This window comes from Podarcis muralis, chromosome 16 (genome assembly GCF_964188315.1).
Source record: "Podarcis muralis chromosome 16, rPodMur119.hap1.1, whole genome shotgun sequence".
Classification (NCBI taxonomy): Eukaryota; Metazoa; Chordata; class Lepidosauria; order Squamata; family Lacertidae; genus Podarcis; species Podarcis muralis.
This window is the reverse complement of record NC_135670.1, coordinates 14949138-14970286: the sequence shown is the minus strand read 5'-3', so window position 1 is coordinate 14970286 and position 21149 is coordinate 14949138. Positions and strand designations below refer to the sequence as shown.

Sequence of the window (21149 nt, the reverse complement as noted above, 5' to 3'; positions counted from 1 at the left end):
TACTTTTAAAGACTGTTGTGTCATTATTATTTTTAAGAGGGGACTAAAGGGGATTTTAGGGATGCGGGTGGCGCTGTGGGTTAAACCATGGAGCCTAGGGCTTGCCGATCAGAAGGTCAGCGGTTCGAATCCCTCCAACGGAGTGAGCTCCCATTGCTCAGTCCCTGCTCCTGCCAACCTAGCAGTTCGAAAGCACGTCAAAGTGCAAGTAGATAAATAAGTATCACTTCGGTGGGAAGGTAAACGGTGTTTCCATGCACTGCTCTGGTTCTCCAGAAGCGGCTTAGTCATGCTGGCCACATGACCCGGAAGCTGTACGCCGGCTCCCTCAACCAATAAAGCGAGATGAGCGCCGCAACCCCAGAGTCGGCCACGACTTGACCTAATGGTCAGGGGTCCCTTTACCTTTACCTTAAAGGAGATTTACCAGGAACAATCCAATCTGGACAAGCCAGGCTGGATTGCTTAACTCAAGAGATTCAAACGAATCTACCAACTGGCTTCCTGCTATGTACAAGAGAATGTGCCCTGCTACTAGCTCACTAGCATGAGTGAGGAAGGATAATATTTAATCAACATATCCTCTCCTACGATCCTCAACACAAAAATGACCAAGTGTCTTGAAATCTGAAGTGGGGCAGGGAAGAGATTGATGGGAAGGAGCAACCTCTGAGCACGGGCATTCCAGGACCCCTCCAGGACTGGAAACTGGGGGGGACACCCAAGCGCACGGGGGAAGAAGCAGAGCTTACCATGAGGAGGTTGAGGAGGTCAGGGTTGGCCTCGAAGGGCGGGCGGATGCTCTGGACCATGGCCAGCTCACTGAGGATGCTGAACAGCTGCTGCATCTTATTCCCGTTGAGGCACTTGTGCGCCCGGTCCAGCCAGTCGGGGAGGGCCACGTGGACAGCCACCAGGTCCTTGAGGTGGACTCCCAGGATGGGGAACTTAAAGCCCACGCACTCGGCAAAGCGCCGCCGGTAGCGGCTGTAGTTCCCCACGGACGTCAGCAGTTCCGTCAGTGACTCCCAGACCTGAGCAGGACAGGGGAAAGCAAAGTCAACAACAACAGCCCCTTGAAGGAAGGGGTGAAGGATGAGGAGGGGGCAGCCCTGTCTCCAGAGAGCCCAGCTCTTCCCATGAGGGCTAGCCACTTGCTTCTTCCAAATGGTTGCTACTCAACCAACATAGGGGCAAATGCAGATAAGGCAAGTCAGAGGAAATGCCAGCGGTGTGGAGCTCTGAGGTTGTACTAGGGCAGGATCAGGTCCAACTTTTCCTACCAAGCGGACTGCAAGAGTACTTCAACATGGAACCCACACACTGTGGGGGTGGAGTGAGGCCAAAATTTGATTCTCCACCCCCAGCACAAGGCTCTGGCAGGGTCCTAGAGCCTTTCTACCTCCTCCTGAAAACTGGGAAAGCACTAACTAGGTTTTGGGAAGGAGACAGGAGGACTCTAGGACTCTGCCAGAGCCCTCATGCCTCCTTCCCAAAGGCCAGCAGCTGGCTGACCCAGCCCCACAAATGAAAGATAAGGGTGTCTTTGCACCAGAGGGGTGGGAGACTGAGTGGCAGGTCTTTAGGCAGCCCCACCCACAGAGGATCTAAAACCCGAAGCATCAATCTGCTCCACACACCCTCTCATCTCCCTTTAAGGATGGGGGGCGCAGACCCAGCCCAAGGAGGGGGGCGGGCAAGAGAATAAGCAGCAACAAGAGAGGCAAGCGTGGAGCCTGCTGAGAGCCTCTGGCCAACAGATTCTGCAGCCCCTGTGAGCTCCTTCCACAGCCTGCCTCTCCCCTCAACGCAAAAAGGACCCCCCACCACTACCACCTACCTTGGTGGTCTCCTGGCTCACGAAACTGTGGGTCTCCTTGAGGCGGGAGATGGAGCTGTGGCTGAGCCCCCCCACCACGGCCATCAGGGTGTTGAAATTCTGCAGCTGGAGGAGCCTCTGAAAGCAGAAGGAGAGGAGAAGTGGGGGGGGGGTTGAAGGACAAGGCAGGAGAGGAAGAAATACAGTGGTACCTCAGGTTACAGACGCTTCAGGTTACAGACTCCTCTAACCCAGAAATAGTACCTCAGGTTAAGAACTTTGCTTCAGGATGAGAACAGAAATCGTGCTCCGGCGGCGCAGCAGCAGCAGGAGGCCCCACTAGCTAAAGTGGTGCTTCAGGTTAAGAACAGTTTCAGGTTAAGAACGGACCTCCGGAATGAATTAAGTTCTTAACCTGAGGTACCACTGTAGTGGGAAGCAGAGGGAGGAGCAGAGTCAACCCTCACCTCACAGTTTCAGTGGATGCAATGTGAAGAAAGACTTAACATTTCTAATCAAGGTTCTTCTTCTCAACAGCTTCCATTTCTCTTTTTGAAAAGAACAAACAAAGCAGGAGCTGCAACACAATGTCGCAGCGTGGAGGAACTCCCTCGTCCGGCTTCCAGCCACTCCATTCCACCCACCCAGGTTTTCATTCCAGCTTCAGAAGCCAGCCAACATTCCACACCCACTGAGCATGTTCATCTTCCTCATCAGGTCTGTTGATTTGGGGGGGGCAGTCTCCCTAATTCTTTTGTGCATGTGCTTCTGCAGAACTTGGGGCTCTCCAGAGCCTGCCGACCCCTCACTCATGTGTGCATTGTGTGGCATGGGGGGGGCACTGCTGTTTGGGCCACATGTTACTTGGGAGGATAGACATTGCTATTAGGAAGGAAAAAATGTTAAAAACAACAAACATTTCTTGTTTCTTGACAAACAAGAAATACACACATAGCCCACAGAGGCAAATTCCCCTTTTAACAGAAGTAACTGGATAGGTCAATGGGATGCGGGTGGCGCTGTGGGTTAAACCACAGAACCTAGGACTTGCCGATCCGCAACCCCAGAGTAAGTCACGGCTGGACCTAATGGTCAGGGGTCCCTTTACCTTTACCCTAACTGGATAGGTCACAGTGGGGGATATTTTTGGGGAGGAGGGAGGTTCCCAGGAAAGGTTGGGAGAGCAGGACTCCCAGTCAGTTAGAGCAATTCAGATCTTTTAGCTGGGGAACCTCATTTTTATTTAATCATCACTATTTTATTATATTTTATTTTTACTATTGATAGAAACAGCCCTTGGAGGGGGTGGGGAGTGATACGGAAGGAACAGGGGGGGGTACCCATCCTTCCCTACCGCTCCCTGAAGGGGTCCGAGGCGATGGCCCCTGCAGTGCCCAGCCGGCCTCGAACCCTCAGCCCCCGCACCATTGCATAGGCACCACACTGTACCCCTGCCTTGTAAATAAAAGGCTCTCTTTCCTGTCTTCACGCGGGCGGAATAAGCCCCATCTTTCCTATGCCTTTCTCTCGCCCTATTCCTAACGTGAGTCTGGAAAGCATTGAAACCTTTAGAAATTGATATAAAATCAACCACAACTCCGATTTTCTCCATCCTGGTGACATTCAACTCAGTTGCCTCTAGACTCCATGTTGCTACCCCTACCTCCATAATCTTCAAGACGACAAGTCACGTACACAGGAACTTCTTAATCCTGTCAGATCATCCTGCCTAACCCTTCCTCCGGGCAATACCAGGTGGCAGACGATGCATATCACTGTCCCATTGTCCTGCCACCACCGGTACTCAAGAAATGTTTATTTATGTATATCCCTCACTCTGCACATTCCCCCCTCCCTTGTCTTAAATGTTAATCAGTGTAACACCACCTCTCTGTAAACATATTCATGACGTGTGTAATATATTCACGATGCAATCCGTGAAACCCAACCTTCTCATTATATATTCATGACGTTTCTTGCACTGTAATCTGGGACTTGGAGGGAACTTTTAAAAGTTTATGTCGCCCCATTCTCGGGGTTCAATCTTGTCTTGAACCTGTTGCGCAATAAACTTGGATCTCCTGCAGTTTGCTCCTGTCCGGCTGAGTTCATTTTCTTCCGCAGGGACCCGCGGACTTACTTAGTCCGACGAGCTGGGTGACAGAATAGCCCTGCACCCAGATTTTTCCGTAACAGGGAGCAATGTTTTAAAATAACATCCCCCATGCCACAATTTGGATTTCAAACAGCCCCTGCCCCTGTTGCTGCCCCTGATTTGAAAAATAAAAAATAAAAGATCTGCAGGTGATACCTTCAGGCATTCAGAATTGTGCAAAGTAATCATGTCACTCTTTCCATTATTATTATTATTATTATTATTATTATTATTATTATTATTATTATATCATCATCTGCATTTATATCCCAACCTCTCCTCCAAGGAACTCATGCTGGTTTACACAGTGATTCTCCTCCTCCTCATTTAACCCCCACAACAACCCTGCGAGGTGGGTTGGGCTGAGAGGCAGAGACTGGCCCAAGTGGGGCATTTGAACCCTGGTCTCCCAGGTCCCAGCCTAACACTAACCACTACACCCTGCTGCCTCTCTTCTGGAGTGGGGCGTCCCTGCTTCACCCCTAGCAGAGGAACCTGATTTCCCAGCGTCCTAAGACATGCAGGAAGTCTCCCCCTCCCAGCCCTCCCTAATCTCCTTGGGCCCAGACCCCCCAAATCAGGGGGAGTCCATGTGCAAATTGCAGTAGCCCAAAGGCCGCTTGTGGGGGGCCCTAGGCCCCTGGGTCCTCTTTGATGCCGGCTATAATCTGGAGCAGGCGGTTTTGTGCTGCTCCTGAATCACCTCCCGCCCCCTTCTCAAACTCTGAATGTATAAATAGATATTTAGAGAGTCTCCCGTGTGTGCGCTTTCTCTCTCTCTCTCTCTCCTCTTCAAAGAAAAACGACCTAGAAAAAAGGTTGCTCTGAACTTCACACTGTCCAGCAGGGAGAGGAAAAGGGCCAGCAGGTTTGATTAATTTAGCTGCCACCCCCACTAATTGAGGCTCCGGGCTCCAGGCGCTCACGCTTAGGAACCTTTGGGGAGGTTGCCGGGAGGCAAGCAAGCTGACAGGGCACTGCAGGAAAAACAGGGCAAGACCTGAATCACAGAACTGTAGAGCTGTAGAGTCCAGTCCAACCCCTCGCAATGGAGGAATCACAGCTGGGCTGATGTCTGTCTGTTTAAGGGGGAGCTCGGATTTGGAATTGGAAGAAACTTGGGTGGTAAATGCACCAGATCGCGTTTGGTGTATAAAAATCAAGACGTCTGTCCTAATCTGGACTTGTTTGCAAAGTTCACAGTTTGGGTCCCCGCTGGGTTATAGGGCTTTAGGAGTCAGGGTTATAAAATACAGGATCCGGGCTCTAGAACCTCTTACATAGGATACTCAGTGATAGCGCAACACCTCAAGAAAAAGAAGAGTTTGGATTTGATATCCCGCTTTATCACTACCCGAAGGAGTCTCAAAGCGGCTAACATTCTCCTTTCCCTTCCTCCCCCACAACAAACACTCTGTGAGGTGAGTGGGGCTGAGAGACTTCAGAGAAGTGTGACTGGCCCAAGGTCACCCAGCAGCTGCATGTGGAGGAGCGGGGAATCGAACCCAGCTCCCCAGATTACAAGTCCACCGCTCTTAACCACTACACCAAGGACTGCCTCTCACCAAATAAAACATCCTGGACCCTGAGATGGTCCCCTGAAGCCCTTCTTTGTGTGCTTCCTCCATGTGAGGTCCAGAGGGTGGCAACACGAGAATGGCAGTCGGCTACGTTCAGGAGTTTGTTTGTTTGTTTGTTTGTTTGTTTGTTTGATTTGAGAGGCTCAAAATCAAAAGTAGGTGACAATCTCAAGAGGGTTGCAGAAGGCAAGGACGTTCCGGGCGCTGCTCTTTCTCACCTGGGCCACCATGACGAAGCGAGTGATGACCTGGGCTCGCTGCTGGGCGGTGGGCTTGCTGAGCACCATGAGCTGCACCCACTGGGAGACGCTGTTGAAGAGGGTGATGAAGCGCTCCAGGATGGGGTTGTCCACCGTGCAGCCATGCATGACGAAACTGTGGTAGTCTTGGAACTGGGGAGGTGGGTTTGAGAGGGGAAAGCAGATCAGTTGAGGCCGAGGGAGGCCAGCCAGCCATTTGAATGGTGCCCAGATAGGGCCCAGAAAACAGCACATCTCTTTTAAAAACACCACACGAACCCAGTGAGGCAACTAAGATTTTGTACCTGAGCCTGCATATTTCCTCCTCCCTCCCCAATCCATTTTCCTTTCATGTCGTGTCTTTTTATATATATATATATATATATAGGGACTCTATTGTTTATACTGATTTGTAAGCTGCCCTAATGGGCTTTTATTTTCTGAACAGCACAATAAAAAATATTTTCATTTAAATAATAAACACACGGTGATGCCTGGAATGATGGCACTTAGAGGATAAGGCTCTCAGCGGCTACTAGCACTAATGGCCGTGATCCGCCTCCACTCCTGGAGGCAGGAAGCTTCTGTGGAGAGTTGCTGCTGTTGATTCTCAGGTCCCTCTCTAGGGCATTTGGTTGGCCATTCTGAAAAAAGGGCTGGTCCTGCTCCCAGGGTCTGATGGGTGGGGGGGGGGTAAGGACACTCCTGGCTCTGTGGAAAAGCCAAGCCTGGTCTCAGAGACCTGAATGGTCGTTCCAGGGAAAGGGAGGTGGGTTGAGAAGCAGAACACAGCCAGGAGGCCGTGGTGGTCCCCAGCCTCAATGGCAATATAAGAAGATGAGACAGATTCATGGAGGAGAGGGCTATCAGAACTTCTAGCACAATGGTTGCCATTGATTTGATTGGAATTAATTTTATAATGAAATGATTTTACAATGTTTTATAATTTTACTGTTGTTAGCCACTTTGAGCCCAGGTTCGGCTGCGGAGAGCGGGATGTTTATTATTATTATTATTATTATTATTATTATTATTATTATTATTATTATTATTGAAGGCTACTTGCCAGAGAACCTATGCTTTGCCTCCATGGTCAGAGGCAGCAATGCTTGCGATTGTCAGTTGCCAGAAACCAGACAAGGAGAAAGGGCCCTTGTCATTGCCATTCTAAGAGGTGTTTGTGGTGAGTTCCGGCACCTCTTTTTCTAGAAAAATAGCACTGGGTTTGGGTTGTTTTAAGAGTGCTCATAGGGACACGGCTGGCGCCGTGGGTTAAACCACAGAGCCTTGGACTTGCCGATCAGAAGGTCGGCGGTTCAAATCCCCGCAACAGAGTGAGCTCCCGTTGTTCAGTCCCTGCTCCTGCCAACCTAGCAGCTCGAAAGCACGTCAAAGTGCAAGTAGATAAATAGGTACCGCTCCGGTGGGAAGGTAAACGGTGTTTCCGTGCGCCGCTCTGGTTTGCCAGAAGCGGCTTAGTCATGCTGGCCACATGACCCGGAAGCTGTATGCCAGCTCCCTCGGCCAATAAAATGAGATGAGCGCTACAACCCCAGAGTCGGCTACGACTGGACCTAATGGTCAGGGGTCCCTTTACCCTTTAAGAGTGCTCATATTGTGGTTGGTGATGTTTGTGTGCCACTTTCTCTCCTCTGGTTGTGAATGGGATCCATTCCAGAGGCCTGTTCACAACATGAGCAGAACGCAACCCGCGTTTGCGCGTTTGCAGGTCGCGATTCGCTGCTTCTGCGCATGCGCATGACATCATTTTGTGTGTCTGCACATGCATGAGCGGCGAAACCCGGAAGTAACCCTTTCCCGTCTGCAGGACGCAACCTGAAAACACGCAACCTGAAGCAAACGTAACATGAGGTATGACTGTACCCGTGGCCCCACCCAGTAACACCCACACGCGGGAGGCGGGGGGCGGGAAGGGACTCAGCCACCTTCATGGATCTTACCAGGATCTTGCTGAAGGAGTGGTACTCGAGGTGGGTGAGGTGTTCGGCCAGCTCCCCTGACTCCAAGTGGTCAAAGAGAAGGGACGTCTTGCGCTTCTTCTGGGCCACCGGCTGGCGCTGTGTGACTTGCCTCTTCCACTTGTAGGTGGGGCTGGAAGGGGGACGCAAGAGTTCAGCCTCTACCTGGGATGTGCAAAAGCAGAGGTGGGGACCAGCTGGCTCTTAAAGGGTACTAAGGACCCGCCTGCCAGCCTGGCCCCAAATCCCTGGCACTTGGGGAGCTGCATGCCGCTGACAAGTTTTTCAGATCTCAGCCTTCAAGTCCCACCATGAGGCCAGTCCTGCAGCTTGCAGAAGGTTGGCGCACAACAGAGCTAAATGCAAGGTGAGGTTTTCCTCGGCTTCCATGAATTCCATTCCAAACCCCACAGAGGGAGCCACCACCAAGGAGGCCCTGCACTTACTCCCAACTTGCTGAGCTCAGGGTTCTGGGGCAGAACTCGGTGGATGCCGCACACCAGGAATGCAAGGCTCACAGCCTGAGGTTCGCACACTAGAATCAGATGCAACCTGCCAGAACTTAAGCCAGGAAGGACCGGGGGCGGGGACTGTTGTGGGGGGCCCCACGCTGTTTACCTACACGCTCTCTATGTCAATGAGGCTGCTGTGACGTTGGTTCCCTTCCCGGCCCAGAAGCTCCTTCAGTTCCTTGATCTGCTCGGCCAGCTCTGGGTTTAGGTCGAATTCCGCTGGGAATGCCGAGATCCAGTATCTGCCAGAACCAGGAGTGACATGGTCAGTGGCAAAGTCAGAAGGGGGCAGCAGGTGATTTGCAGCCACCTCTCCACCACCCTGCCCCACACCCAGGCAGCCCCCAAAGTCCAGAAGTACTGCAGTGTCACATAAGTTTCACTGTGAACACCTTGCTTTGGGATGGGCCCAGAGTGGCTAGGGAAACCCAGCCAGATGGGCAGGGTATAAATATATTATTATTATTATTATTATTATTATTATTATTATTATTATTCCCACAGAACACCCATCCCGTGGGAACCACAACAGTATTGATAGGTTTTATTCATAAGGGAATGGAAAAGAAGAAGTAAATTTCAAAGTAAGTTTGTTGGCGAGTGCACTGTTTGGGTGCAATGTCATTTGCAGTGTGAATGGTTATTTTCTCAGTTACGCTTCAACTGTGAGGAACTTTCAAAACAGGAAGTCTCCGGCCTGACGTCTAAACTAAGAATCCTTCCTGCCGGGTCCCAGGCCCACCAACGGCTTCCTAAACTGAAAAACCCCAAATGTTACTTCCCCAACCTCCCACTCCCCAAGCTGTCCAGACTATCCCCTCATTTTCTCTCCATAGCAGCCTTCCCACAAACCACTCCACCTTCCCTGCTCCAGCACCTACCGGACCAAGTGGCAAGTCTTGACTTGCAGGGAGCTGTTTTCTGACCCGCGAGACTCCTGGTAAGTTCAGGGCAGAGTTAAGGAGCAAAAGAGAAAGAGGGAGGAACTGTGTGCGTGTTGTGGGGTATTTTTTTTTGGGGGGGGGGGAATGGGGATGTTTTAAACTGCAAACTATCCAATAGGTAAAGTAGAGCAAAGGTTTTGCGCTGCAGCTGCATCCAAGCTATTAAAATTATGATCGCCAAAAAAAAGAAAAAATTCACTTCCTGCATGAAACTTGTACTTCATGTGAGGTTTCAGCCTTCATGCATGGAACTCGGTTTTGTCAGCAACCAGGCCCCAGGCTCTATTAAAACGAGGTCTCCCATCCCGCCACTGTTGTGGTTTATAAGTGTGAAGAAGAAAGCACAAAAAATAATACGAAGAAAAGGATCCAAGACATAAAGAGAACAACTATGCACAAAAGGAAGAAAAGGTGGTGCAACAAGGGCCTGGCAATGGGTAACTCTGGAGAGATTCGGGTAAGGCTGTTAAGGGTGCTGGGAATTGTAGTTCTGTGAGAGGAAAACTACAACTCCCAGAATTCTTCGCTGGGAATCTAAAGGCGCTTTAGACGTATGGTATGTACACAGTCCCAGTTCCACTGCGGAGAGCGCAACTAACTTCTTTTTTCATCCTTGGGAGGGTAGGGTCCAAAAGGCAAGTGCCCACTCATCCCACATTCCCCTTGTCCCCTTCACCACCCAGCTTGAAGATATGGTGGAAAATAACAACCTGGCTGTTATTTTCCAAGGAGCAGATATTGGCAGCTTCCAGAGAGGAGGCGCCAAACGCCCATAAATCATTCCTCTTCCACTGTGAGCTGCAAATGGAAGTGACTCTTCAAGCTTCAGGGGGCTGGTCACTTTTTCTGGGTGGTCCTCATCCCACAATGTTGCATCCACAACAGGGCAGTGGGAAGAGAGGGAGGAAAGGTCCAGTACCCTCAAGCTGCCTGGGGTTTTTTTGGCGGTGGAGATTCTGAGTGATCCATATATCTTAAGTCCTTTGCTGCCCCTGCACTAAGTGTCTTCTAGACATTATGGAACTGCAGCACCCATCACCCCCCAGGAAGCAGGGCTATGCTGCCTGGAGCAGACAGGAGCTGCAGTTCAAAACACCTGGCAGGCACCAGGATGAGAAAACCTAGCGCAAGACATTTGCAGAAGGAAAAGATGCTGCTGGCTGGGTGTGGGGATTGTGCCCGGCGGGCTAAGGAAGGATATATCTGAAGCAACTTGGCGGCCAGCTCTGAGGAAGGGATGTACCAGGGGTGCATCATGAGGAACATGCGGACCAGCTGGGGGTCTCGAACTTTGCCCTCATCGTCTGCAAAAAGAAAAAGAAATGCAAGTCAGAGCAAGTCCCTCCTGGGAATTTAACAACAGCAACATCCTTCATTGGAGGTTTTTAAGCATTGGTCGGATGGCTATCCAGTGGCGTAGCGTGGGTTGTCAGCACCCGGGGCAAGGCAAGTAATTTGCGCCCCCTAACCCGTGGATTTGCGCCCCCTAACCCGTGGATTTGTGCCCCCTAACCTGTGGATTTGCCCTAACCCCAGATGTTGCGCCCGGTGCGGCCGGGCCCCCCTGCACCCCCCACGCTACGCCACTGTGGCCATCTGTTGGGGATTCTTTAGCTGTGACTGCTGGGGGGGGTTGGACTGGATGACCTTGGCGGGTCCCTTCCAACTCTACAATTCTACGATTCTGTGATTTCCCACTCTGCCTCTTGCTCCACAGGGCCCACAGCCACAAAGCCCGCCCACCCCACTCTTCCCTCCCTCCATCACACCCTGCACACTGTAAGGATGGCCAACATGGCGACCTCCAAATCTTTTGGACTTCCAACTCCCAGCATCCCCAACCAGTATGGCTGATGGTTGGCGTTGATGGGAGTTGTGGTCCAAAGTGTAAGAACTTAGGATGAGGCTGCTGGAGCTGGGCATTGGCTCATCTAGTCCAGTTTCCTCATCTCAGAGTGGCCAACCAGGACCCCACCCCCCACCCCTGTGGGAAATCCACAAGCAGGAACGAGGCACAACAACCACTGGCAAAGGCAATGCCTTTGGGGTACTTTGTGGAACATTCCTCTGTTAAATGAGGTTTGCGCCCCCCCCCCCCGCCACACTGCTGCTTTAAGGTTTCATGAGAAAAGTGAAAAGGCCTTTGCCTAAATATATATTCCCCTGCTCCATTTGAAAGCTTTTACTGCTGTCCCCCACCCCGAAGTAATTTTGTTAATGTGTTGGCCTTTTTAGGAGTGTTTTTATCTTTTGTTGGTGATGTTTGCTGCCTTGGGTCCCTTTTGGAACAAAGGCAGCTTCTAGTAATGTTTACAGTCCTAGATAAACACACACCCTTCAGTTCAGACCACTCAGGAGCTCAGAAGTGGGATCAAAGACCATCCAAAGAGCCCTGGAGCAGCAGCAGCAGCAGCAGCTGCATCAGGTCAAAGGAGGTCGTCTGGTCCAGCATCCTCTTTCCCAGGAAGTGGGGAGGACATGATGAGCACAGTTGCCCTTTCCTGCTCATCCTCTTCTGAGGCTCTGGTGCTGGAGGGCTTGTGCAGCACAATCACATCTTACGCGCATGTAACTTGAGCGGTTCCAACCACACGCGTTGAGGGCTGGCCGGTTGAAACTACACAAATCAAATGCATGCACAGCAGAGAGCTTCAAAGCTCCTTTTTTGTGTACCAGGTTTTCCCAGCATGGAAAGTGCTTTTCATTTTCCAATACAATTTTTACCGAATTTCCAGATTTTTACAAATTAACTTCAAATCCAATAGTTGCATCGTTTCATGCATTGACTTCCCACCCCCACCCTCCACAGTGTTTTTACTCAAACTCCTTTATACTGCATTCTCAAATTCTCTTCTATTACCAAAACCCCTGTAATATTTTATCTTTTTTCTTCTGCCGCTCCTATCTCGTATCCTGCCCGCGATTTCATTTGTTGGCAGTGCTTGTCCAAATAGGCCAAAAAAGGGCCTCCACTCTTCTATAGAAAGCTTGTCGTTTTGATCTCTTAATATTGATGCCAGCTTTGCCATTTACGCATAGTCCGTAAGTTTTAAAAGCCATTCCTCTTTTTTCAACTCTGCCCTGCTTACCTGGCAAGGCCCACTCAGCACAGGGGCTCTGGGATACCCTCACAAGATCTCACGGGGCCGTCCGAGTTCCCGCGAGATCTCACGGGGCCATCCCCATACTTCTAGAGTCAGTACACCAATGCAATGCAGGACAGGAGCAGGTGCTTTAGAGCATCGCCAGGCCAAGAAAACCACTGCCCCACCTCCTGAGACCTCAGCCATTTGTCCCTTCCCTGCCTCTCCTGCTCCTCCTCACCAAAGGCCTCAATGCAGCCCTGCAGAAGCTCGTCCACTGTGCAGCCCTTTTCCAGGTCCAGAGTCTCAGACATTGTGGCTCCCGGATCCCCTTCGCTTGCGAAAGACGCCACACAGCCACCAGCGGGTCGCTATCCCCAGGGAGCAGGGCAAAAACCTGAAAAGAGAGAAGGAAAGAGGTTTCAGACATCTCTGAGGTTACAAAGGAGTGTGTGCTCTCCCTCCCTCGGGGCTCGGCCAGGGGGAAGTGGGTGCAGGAGCCCAGAGGGGGTTTCCCCCCAGATTAATAGCATGCCGGGTTACTGGGTCACTATTAGCACATCAGCCAAGCGGCTTGAGATCAGCTTGCCTGATGGGCAGCCTGCCCAAGGCTTACAACAGGCCGCAAGGAAGAGGAGGAGGCCCTGCTCCCAGGTCTGACATAAAGACCCAGCAGACTGGCAGACATGATAAAGGTAAAGGTAAAGGGACCCCTGACCATTAGATCCAGTCGTGACCGACTCTGGGGTTGCGGCTCTCATCTCACTTTATTGGCCAAGGGAGCCGGCGTACAGCTTACGGGTCATGTGGGCAGCATGACTAAGCCACTTCTGAGCAGTGCACGGAAACGCCGTTAACCTTCTCGCCGGAGTGGTACCTATTTATCTACTTGCACTTTGACGTGCTTTTGAACTGCTAGGTTGGCAGGAGCAGGGATCGAGCAACGGGAGCTCACCCCATCATGGGGATTCGAACTGCCGACCTTCTGATCGGCAAGTCCTAGGCTCTGTGGTTTAACCCACAGCGCCACCCTGGCAGACATGATAGGCAGGGCCTTTCTAGTTCTGGCCCTGTACGTAGAACCCTCTCCCCCAAGAAGTGCTAGGTTAGGTTTTGAACAAACCCTTAAAATGTTACTTTCTTCCAACTGCATTCTATTAAAAGGTGGCATTTTAAACTGCCTTCGTCTCCAGCTCTTTCGGGGTCTGTTTGTTCGTTTTTGTAACCGAATTGCTTTATTTGTATTTTAATTTTCGTTTTATGGTTTCCGTTCTCCTTTGCCACCTGCTTTGAGTACACTTTGCCCTGAAAGGTGGGATCACTGTACTTTCAAATTGACCAATGAATCAATAAAATGGCAGGCCAGCCGGTGTGATAAGAAGCTGGAGGGTGCAAAAGAGGCAGTGGTCACCATCGTGGTTTGGTTGTGGGAATGTCAGCCGGCTGGGAATGGCACTTTCTGCCTTCGCTCTGGGATGCCAACATTTCCTTAGCTCCCAACCTACATTGTGTCTCCTAGTCATGGCATCTCTCTCTCTTTCTCCCCACCACCCAAATGCCGTGAGGACAGGCTTACTGGATCAAACCATGCACACCTACCCCAGCATACTGCCTCCAACAGTGGAAAGCCTATTGCTCCAGAAAGCTCTGCAAGTCGGGCCCTGAAGGCAACACGGACCCCCCTGAAGCATTCAAAACAGCCTCCTGAGGACTAGCTGCTTTGGGGACACCCCCCCCCCAGGAAGTGCTCAGCGTCATCTCAGAACAGCAACACGGGAGAGGAAGCAGCGTTTGAGGGCAGGCAAGAGGATGGAGAAAGCCACTGGGTTGAGTCTCTTCCACCCACAGAAGATGTCAGAATCATACTCCACGACTTTTAAGTGGGGGCTGCTCTTGCTGGGGCAGATTATATAATTGTTTCTTTGAAGAAGGGAACTGGGTGACTTGTCATTTGCTTCATTCTCATCCTTAACGATACAGTGAACTCAAATGCTATCTCCGGCATGTTGCAGTGGCTCGCTGCTGAACTTCCCTAGCCTCGGGGTACATATTTGGTTCTGCAACAGGGTTGGGGACTGGTCTCCAGCTTTTGTGGTACTAGAACTCCTATCGCCCTATGCTGGCTTAAGCAAAATAAGCATGTGCTTAAGGTGGGCACGGCAGAGAGTTTCCATTGCCAAACTTGCTACGGACCATATGGTGCAGCTGAGCAAAAATAAACATTATTTCTACAAATATAGAAAAATAAACATTATTTTCCATCTTACGGTAGGTTCCATTTCATTTTGAAAAATGAAATTTCATTTGATGGTTTATTCTTGTTTAAAATTCGAATCAGCTATATATGGGGGCACCAAAATCTTTTAGGGGCTTCGGACAGTGTTTCCCAAACTTGGGTCTCCAGTTGTTTTTGGACTACAATTCCCATCATCCCTGACCACTGGTTCTGCTAGCTAGGGATGATGGGAGTTGTAGTCAAGAAACAGCTGGAGACCCAGGTTTGGGAAACCCTGACTTAGGGCCTCTAAAGGTCTTAGAATCTGGTCCTGACGATGGGAGTTGGAGGCTGGAAGCATCGGGATGATGGCAGGTTTCTCATCTTTGTTCTAGGGAGGATCTCCACTTGACAGACCACAAGCAATAAATTTGGGATTTAAACATTCCCCCTATGATGCTCTTCTTATTGCACATTCATTTGTGCTCGCAATGCTATCGGGGCAGTCACATACCGCCCCACTTTTGACATTTTGGGACGTGGGTGGTACTGTGGTCTAAACCACTGAGCCTTTTGGGCTTGCCGATCAGAAGGTCAGCGGTTCAAATCCCCACGATGGGGTGAGCTCCCACTGCTCTGTCCCAGCTCCTGCTAACCTAGCAGTTCAAAAGCACACCAGCGCAAGTAGATAAATAGGTACCGCTATGGCGGGAAGGTAAACGGCGTTTCCGTGTGCTCTGGTTTCCGTCACGGTGTTCCGTTGCACCAGAAGCAGTTTAGTCATGCTGGCCACATGACTCAGAAAGCTGTCTGTGGACAAATGCCTGCTCCCTCAGCCTGAAAGCGAGATGAGCGCCGCAACCCCATAGTCGCCTTAGACTGGATTCAACTGTCCAGGGGTCCTATACCCTTTTTTTACCTTTTACTTCTTGCACCTGCAAAGCTTTTGGGGTGGTCACACTGCCTCACTTCCAGGTGGTGCACACCCCAAACCTTCCTGCTGAAAGACTGTAACTTTTTACAACACAAATTGTTCTGCTTTATTTTTGTCCTACTTGTGTTGTGCTACACACACACACATCTCCAACTCCAAGAGCAGAGAAAAAGATCCAGCACTCCTGGCTCTAAGCAGGGCCTCTCTGCCTCCTTTTGGACATCTGAACCCAAGCCAAGCAATCTTCAGTCCCCTGGAGAAATGTTGGACCACAATCCCCTCTTGCTGCCGCCTCCCTATTCAGGAGGAAACAGGGCGACGCACAGCTGGGCTGGGGAATTCATTTCCTCAGCCCTCCTCTTCCTCCTGCTGCTGCAAATGGGCAGGAGCAGAAGAGGACGGGGTCTCCTTGGGGGACGATGGCGCAAAGTCACTACTGCCCCCCTCCCCAAGCAGATTCTCTCGCCTGTCCATCCTGCCACCCTCCTCCTCCTCTTCCAAAGCAAGGGAAAGAAGCAAGGAATGTTGGAAAGGCACACTGGGCTCCAGAGCTTCTGCCAAGGGATGACTCAGGGCTGGCAGCTGATTTTAGACAGGCCCCTCCGCTGCCTGGGAATTCCAACTGGCCTCTCTCAGCGGCTCTTGTCCCTGGAAACGCCAGGCCTAAACAGAGAGCCTGCAGCTCATGGCCGCCCAGAGAAAAGAGCTCAGTTGTAGGCTGCGAAACTTAAGAACCTAAAAAGAGCCTGATGGATCGGCCCAGCGGCCTCTCTAACCCAGCCTCCTGTTTTGACAGTGGACCACTATATGCCTGTAGGGAGTCCGCAGGCACCAAACCACTCTCCCGCCCTGTGTTTTGCAGCAACTGGCAAACAGAAGCATCGCTGCCTCCAACTGCAAAGGGAGTGCATAGCCATTGACAGGCTGTCCCTCCAAGAACTTGCCCAGTCCTCTTTTAAAGCCAAGTTGGTGCCCATCACTGCCTCTGGTGGCAGGGAGTTCCATTGTCTAAGAAGCTTCACCTGCCGCAGGCAACAGACCTTCACACCAGCACATCCAAACACAACACACTCATCCCTCTCAATGTGGTGTGGTGGTCAGAGTGTCCGGCTAAGGGCCCGGGAGACCAGGGTTCAAAGCCTCACTCGGCCATGAAATTCACAGGGTGACCTAAGGCCAATCTCTATCTCCTACCCTAACCTATCTTGCAGGGCTGATTATAGAGGATAAAATGGAGAGGGGGAGAACCATGCACATTGCCTGGAATTCCTTAAAGGAAAATAAGGAGAGGTGGGGATGTAATGAATAGATAAACATGGTTAATACAAGAAAAAAAGAGACTTTTAAGTCTTTAAAACAGAGCCTGGATAGCTCAGCTGGTTAGAGTGTGGTGCTGATAATTAATGCCAAGGTTGCGGGGAGCTGACACAGCTGTACACACACACCCCAAGACAAGAACTAGGAAACTTCCCTCGCTGTCTTAGCTCAGTTCTGTATCTATACGGACCGGCAGCAGCTTAGACAAGGAGTCTCTCCCAGCCCTGCCTGAAGATGCCGGGACTTGAACCTGGGACCTTCCGCACGCAGAGCAGGTGCACAACCACTGAGCTACAGCCTGACTTTGGCTGCATTCTGAAAACACATGCTGCTCCCTTTCTCTTGCTAATCTATTGAGCTGTATCACTAAGGCCTTAGGAACTCAGAAAGTTGCCCTATACTGAATCAGACCCCCCGCTATACGTCTAGCTCAATATGGTCCACACTGGCTGGCAGGAGCTCTCCAAGGTTTCAGGCAGATGCCTGCAGATGCCAGCAGAGACTGAACTCTGGCCACAGGGATTTGCTGTTTTGAGTACCAGAACTGAAGTGTGCTCACACAAAATGTGCTCTCATTTCCACAAGTGATCTTCATTTCGGCAGGATAATTGAGGGCGGCATCGTTTTACTGTTGCTTTGTTTAAACCACTGGGAGTCAGAAATACTTGCAAATCACAGAGAGCAGGCAACAGATCCAATAGATCTTTCTCCTTCTGACAACCCCTGGTGCAGAGTGTTTGGAAAGGGTGGAAGCCTGTTTAGCCTGGGTAAAAGAGGTCTTTGGGGTGGGCGAGGGGACGCACAGAAGCCCCCTACAAACCCCAGAAGGGCTTTCCTCATCCTCACCATGCAGAAGAGGGGGCTCCCAACAAAATATTTTTAAAAAAAACAGTAAAACATCACCCATTAAAAACTTCCCTTAAGAGGTCTGCCTTCTAAAAGTCAAATAGTTGTTTATCTGTTTGACATCTGATGGGAGGGTATTCCACAGGGTGGGTGCCACTGCCAAGAAGGCCCTCTAGATTTCTGTTGAATGTTAGGGGACAGCGGCGTAGCGTGGGTTGTCAGCACCCGGGGCAAGGCAAGTAATTTGCGCCCCCTAACCCGTGGATTTGCGCCCCCTAACCTGTGGGTTTGCGCCCCCTAACCCGTGGATTTGCCCTAACCCCAGATGTTGCGCCCGGTGCGGCCGGCCCCCCCTGCACCCCCCACGCTACGCCACTGTTAGGGGACACTTCTCAGTGGGAAAAAGCAGTTCGGCAGTGGAACTAACAACCTTGGTGCAGAAAGAGGGATGGAAGGCGAGCTCTCCCTCCCTGAGGATTTCAAGCTGTGTCTGCACAACCACCTGTCAGGGATGCTCAGACTCTGGATTACCTCCATGGACCAGCCAGAGGCAACTCTCTGCTTGCACGATGCTGTGAAACCCAGTTTCAAATCGCCACTCAGCCATGTCCCTCTCTGGGCTAGTCATTCTCTTCCGGCCCAGCCTACCCCGCAGGGTTGTTGTGCGTGGGGAAGAGGCCCCCAGGCCTGCGAGCTGGAAGGTGCTCAAGCAGAGAGGCGGGCAAGCATCTGCTTCGCCTTCCCCCAGCAGGGAGTTCTCCAGCGCTGCGCCCAGAATCCCGGCGTGGAGTAAGGAATGTCTTTATGTCGTAGAAGGAGATTATTATTAATCTTTTGAGACAGGCCTTTGTGCTCGGAAATGGTGGGTTGGCGTTTTTTGCTGGCGGAGTTATTTTTAGGCAAGTTTTGCTCAAAAGCCAGCCAGGAGCGCCAGGAGCTGAGAGATGGCAGGCCAGGTCGGTTGGCTACAGGAGAGGCGCCGCTTCCAGAGAGGCACAGCCCTTCAGACCCCACATCTCAGGGTCTCCCGTCCCCTCCTGATTCCTGCAAACTGATTTCATTTTCTCTTCCCATCCCGCGCCCCCCCCCCCAATCCGTTCACCGCACCTCCAACGCAACGCATACCCAAAGGCCTCCTTGCAAAATTACATGTTGCAAAATGCCATTTCCCAACAGCCGCCCTCGAGAGCAGGGTAAATATATTGACAGCAGATTGTCTGAGTGGCACAAACATTTATCAACACGCGCAGCTGCTGCTGTTGCTGATTTTGCACACACACACAAAAGGCGAATGGGGAGAGATAGACAGCGCAAGCCCCGGTGCTGCAGAGGGGGCGCGCACAAAGGCAAGCCCCCCCCCCCCCGGGCGCGCTCTACAATCCAAAGCCTCCGCGCAGGGCGGGGGTGGGAGGTGGGGGGGTGAAATGCAAGTTTGCCCTCTGCCCACAACCTGCGCATCACCTCCCACAGGGCTCCTGCCACCGCAAACCCGCACACACAAAGACACACATACACACACACACGCTGCCGAGACGCACAGGCGAGGCGCCACCGTTTCGCTGCTGCTTGGCATGCACGGCGGGCGCCCACGGCAGGTGCAGCCCCGCTGCCACGCAAGGGCCACGCACCAGGCGACACCCCCCCCCCCAAATCGTGATGCACCGCGGGGCCACGGCGCCCATCCCCAAGCCCCGCTGAGCCCAAAGCACTGGTGGATCCACATGTCCGGTCTTCTGCCCTCCTCCCCGTGGAAGGCTGAAGCGGGCTGCGACAGCTGCCCTGCAAGAGCAGGGGAAATGCTGCGCGGTGTCGGGGGGGGGGGGCGTGCGGGGAGCGCAGAGCTGCACTTTGCATGGCTCTCAAATCGAGCAAAGGCACCCAGGCGGCGGAATGGGCGCTGCAAGGGAGGTGATCTCCCTCTTTCATTTGGGCAACGGGGTAGGGGGAGGTGACCCCAAACCTCTCCCCTCCCACCCCCCACTTCCATGCGGCAAGGGGGTCAGAGAGGCTTAACTTCTTTCTAAAACCTGCCTACCTGGACACCGCCCCTTCTGGGAAGCGCAGGTGCTGCGGATGGGCTGCCAAGGGAAAGGCACTCTGCACGCAGCCAGAGGCACTCTCTCCGCCTGGGCAGGTGCCTCCTCGGGGCTCTCGCGTCCCACCCTTCCCAAGAATAGCGCTGGGGCAAAAGCAATGCCTTCCCCCGCCACCTTCCAGGAGGCGCGCACTCGGTACATGCCCAGAGGTGCTCTCGCCGCGGGGCTGCAACGAAGGGTGCGCGCTGACCTCTAGCAGAACGGCCCAGGGAACGACTCCCTCGGCGGGAGCGACTCTCGCGCTCTCCCGGCCAGACTGGCGGCGGCGGCACTCACCGTGGCTTCGGGGCGGCTCCAGCCCGCTGGCGCTGCGCTCCGACGGCCGCTCGGTCCGGCTGCGGCGGCGCTGCCTTTGCCTTTGCCTCGGCGTACGCAAAACGCAGCCGCGTCTCGCCACCGGAGGGAGGGCGGGGACGGAAGGAGGGAGGGAGGGGAGAGCGAGGCAGCGGGGAGGGGACCAGCCCAGCGCCCTCCCGCCTCGGACGCCCCCTCGCCCCGCTTGCCTCTCCGACCCAGAGCGCACGGAGGAAGGGGTCAGGGCTGCTCCGACAGAGACGGAGGAAAAGGGGGGCGAGGAAGAGGACCCCCCGCAAGCTCCGCGCGCGCCCCCGCCCGGTGGTCGTCGTGGCTTCTTGGACCCCCAATCTGCTTCTCACCTGCCCGGCCTTCGTCCCAGGGTGCCTCTGAGAATGTGCAGAGTCTCTTTCCTCTTCGGGATGGCCCGCCTGAGAGAAGGTGAGGGGGCCGGCCTCTTTCAGCGCCAGAACTCGCCCCCAACCCTCAATCCAACAACGCACCGAGAGCAATCGGAAAGAACAGGGTGTCCCGGAGCACGTGCAGAGTGTGTTTCCCGAAACACACAGAGGCAAAGTAAGTAAAAGTGCCCCAGTGTTTCCGAATCAGTGAAAGGAAAAATGACAGAAGCATGTGTAGAGAACAGCTCTCAAAACATCGGAGAGCAAATAAGAGGACGCCGCAGAGCATGTGCAGAGTGCGTGCCCCCCGAATAACAGAGGACATGAGCAGAGTCTTCTTTATAGGAGAGTGTATGTGAGAGAGGGGGAGGGAGGGGCGCCGTCAGAGCTGATCCCGACTGATGGGTTAACTCCTGTAGTTCTGCAAAGAAGCGAGATTTGCTCAAAGCTTCGTGTTTTAAAAAAAATAAATTATTCTGCTTCTGCTGCAGAGCAGCAAATAAAAGTAGCACACTGAAAACGCAAAACAATGTCATTAACAAAGCAATTACTAATTGGGGAAGGGGTAGCTTTTCCCCTCCCAACAGACACTAAGTCGTGCCCCCGCCCAACCTTCCCAAGAATTTACACAGGATAACTCCCCCCCCCCCCCGGATTCTGCTCTATTTCAATATGTGGGGAATAAATTAAGAACCTTCCCACTGGGGGTGGGGGGGGAGAGACTGTATTGAGGAG

At 52.4% G+C, this 21149-nt stretch overlaps 1 protein-coding gene across 2 annotated transcripts in view; it reads right to left on the bottom strand.

Annotated features, from left to right (window-relative positions):
* The window catches only part of RASGRP2 (RAS guanyl releasing protein 2), a 43507-nt gene extending 23117 nt beyond the window's left edge, over window positions 1-20390 (bottom strand). The window contains exons 1-9 of one of the 2 annotated variants that reach the window (XM_028710246.2): window positions 20376-20390; window positions 12553-12708; window positions 10430-10532; window positions 9166-9228; window positions 8395-8526; window positions 7755-7905; window positions 5773-5946; window positions 1841-1957; window positions 753-1034 (exon numbers count right to left, since the gene is read on the bottom strand). In XM_028710246.2, the coding sequence (XP_028566079.1) occupies window positions 753-1034; window positions 1841-1957; window positions 5773-5946; window positions 7755-7905; window positions 8395-8526; window positions 9166-9228; window positions 10430-10532; window positions 12553-12625 (1095 nt within the window). In that variant the 5' untranslated portion in view covers window positions 12626-12708; window positions 20376-20390. Of the gene's footprint in view, window positions 1-752; window positions 1035-1840; window positions 1958-5772; window positions 5947-7754; window positions 7906-8394; window positions 8527-9165; window positions 9229-10429; window positions 10533-12552; window positions 12709-19995; window positions 20200-20375 lie in introns of those variants that run through there. The other variant, XM_028710245.2, reaches the window with a different exon arrangement.
* Window positions 20391-21149: the final 759 nt, after the last annotated feature.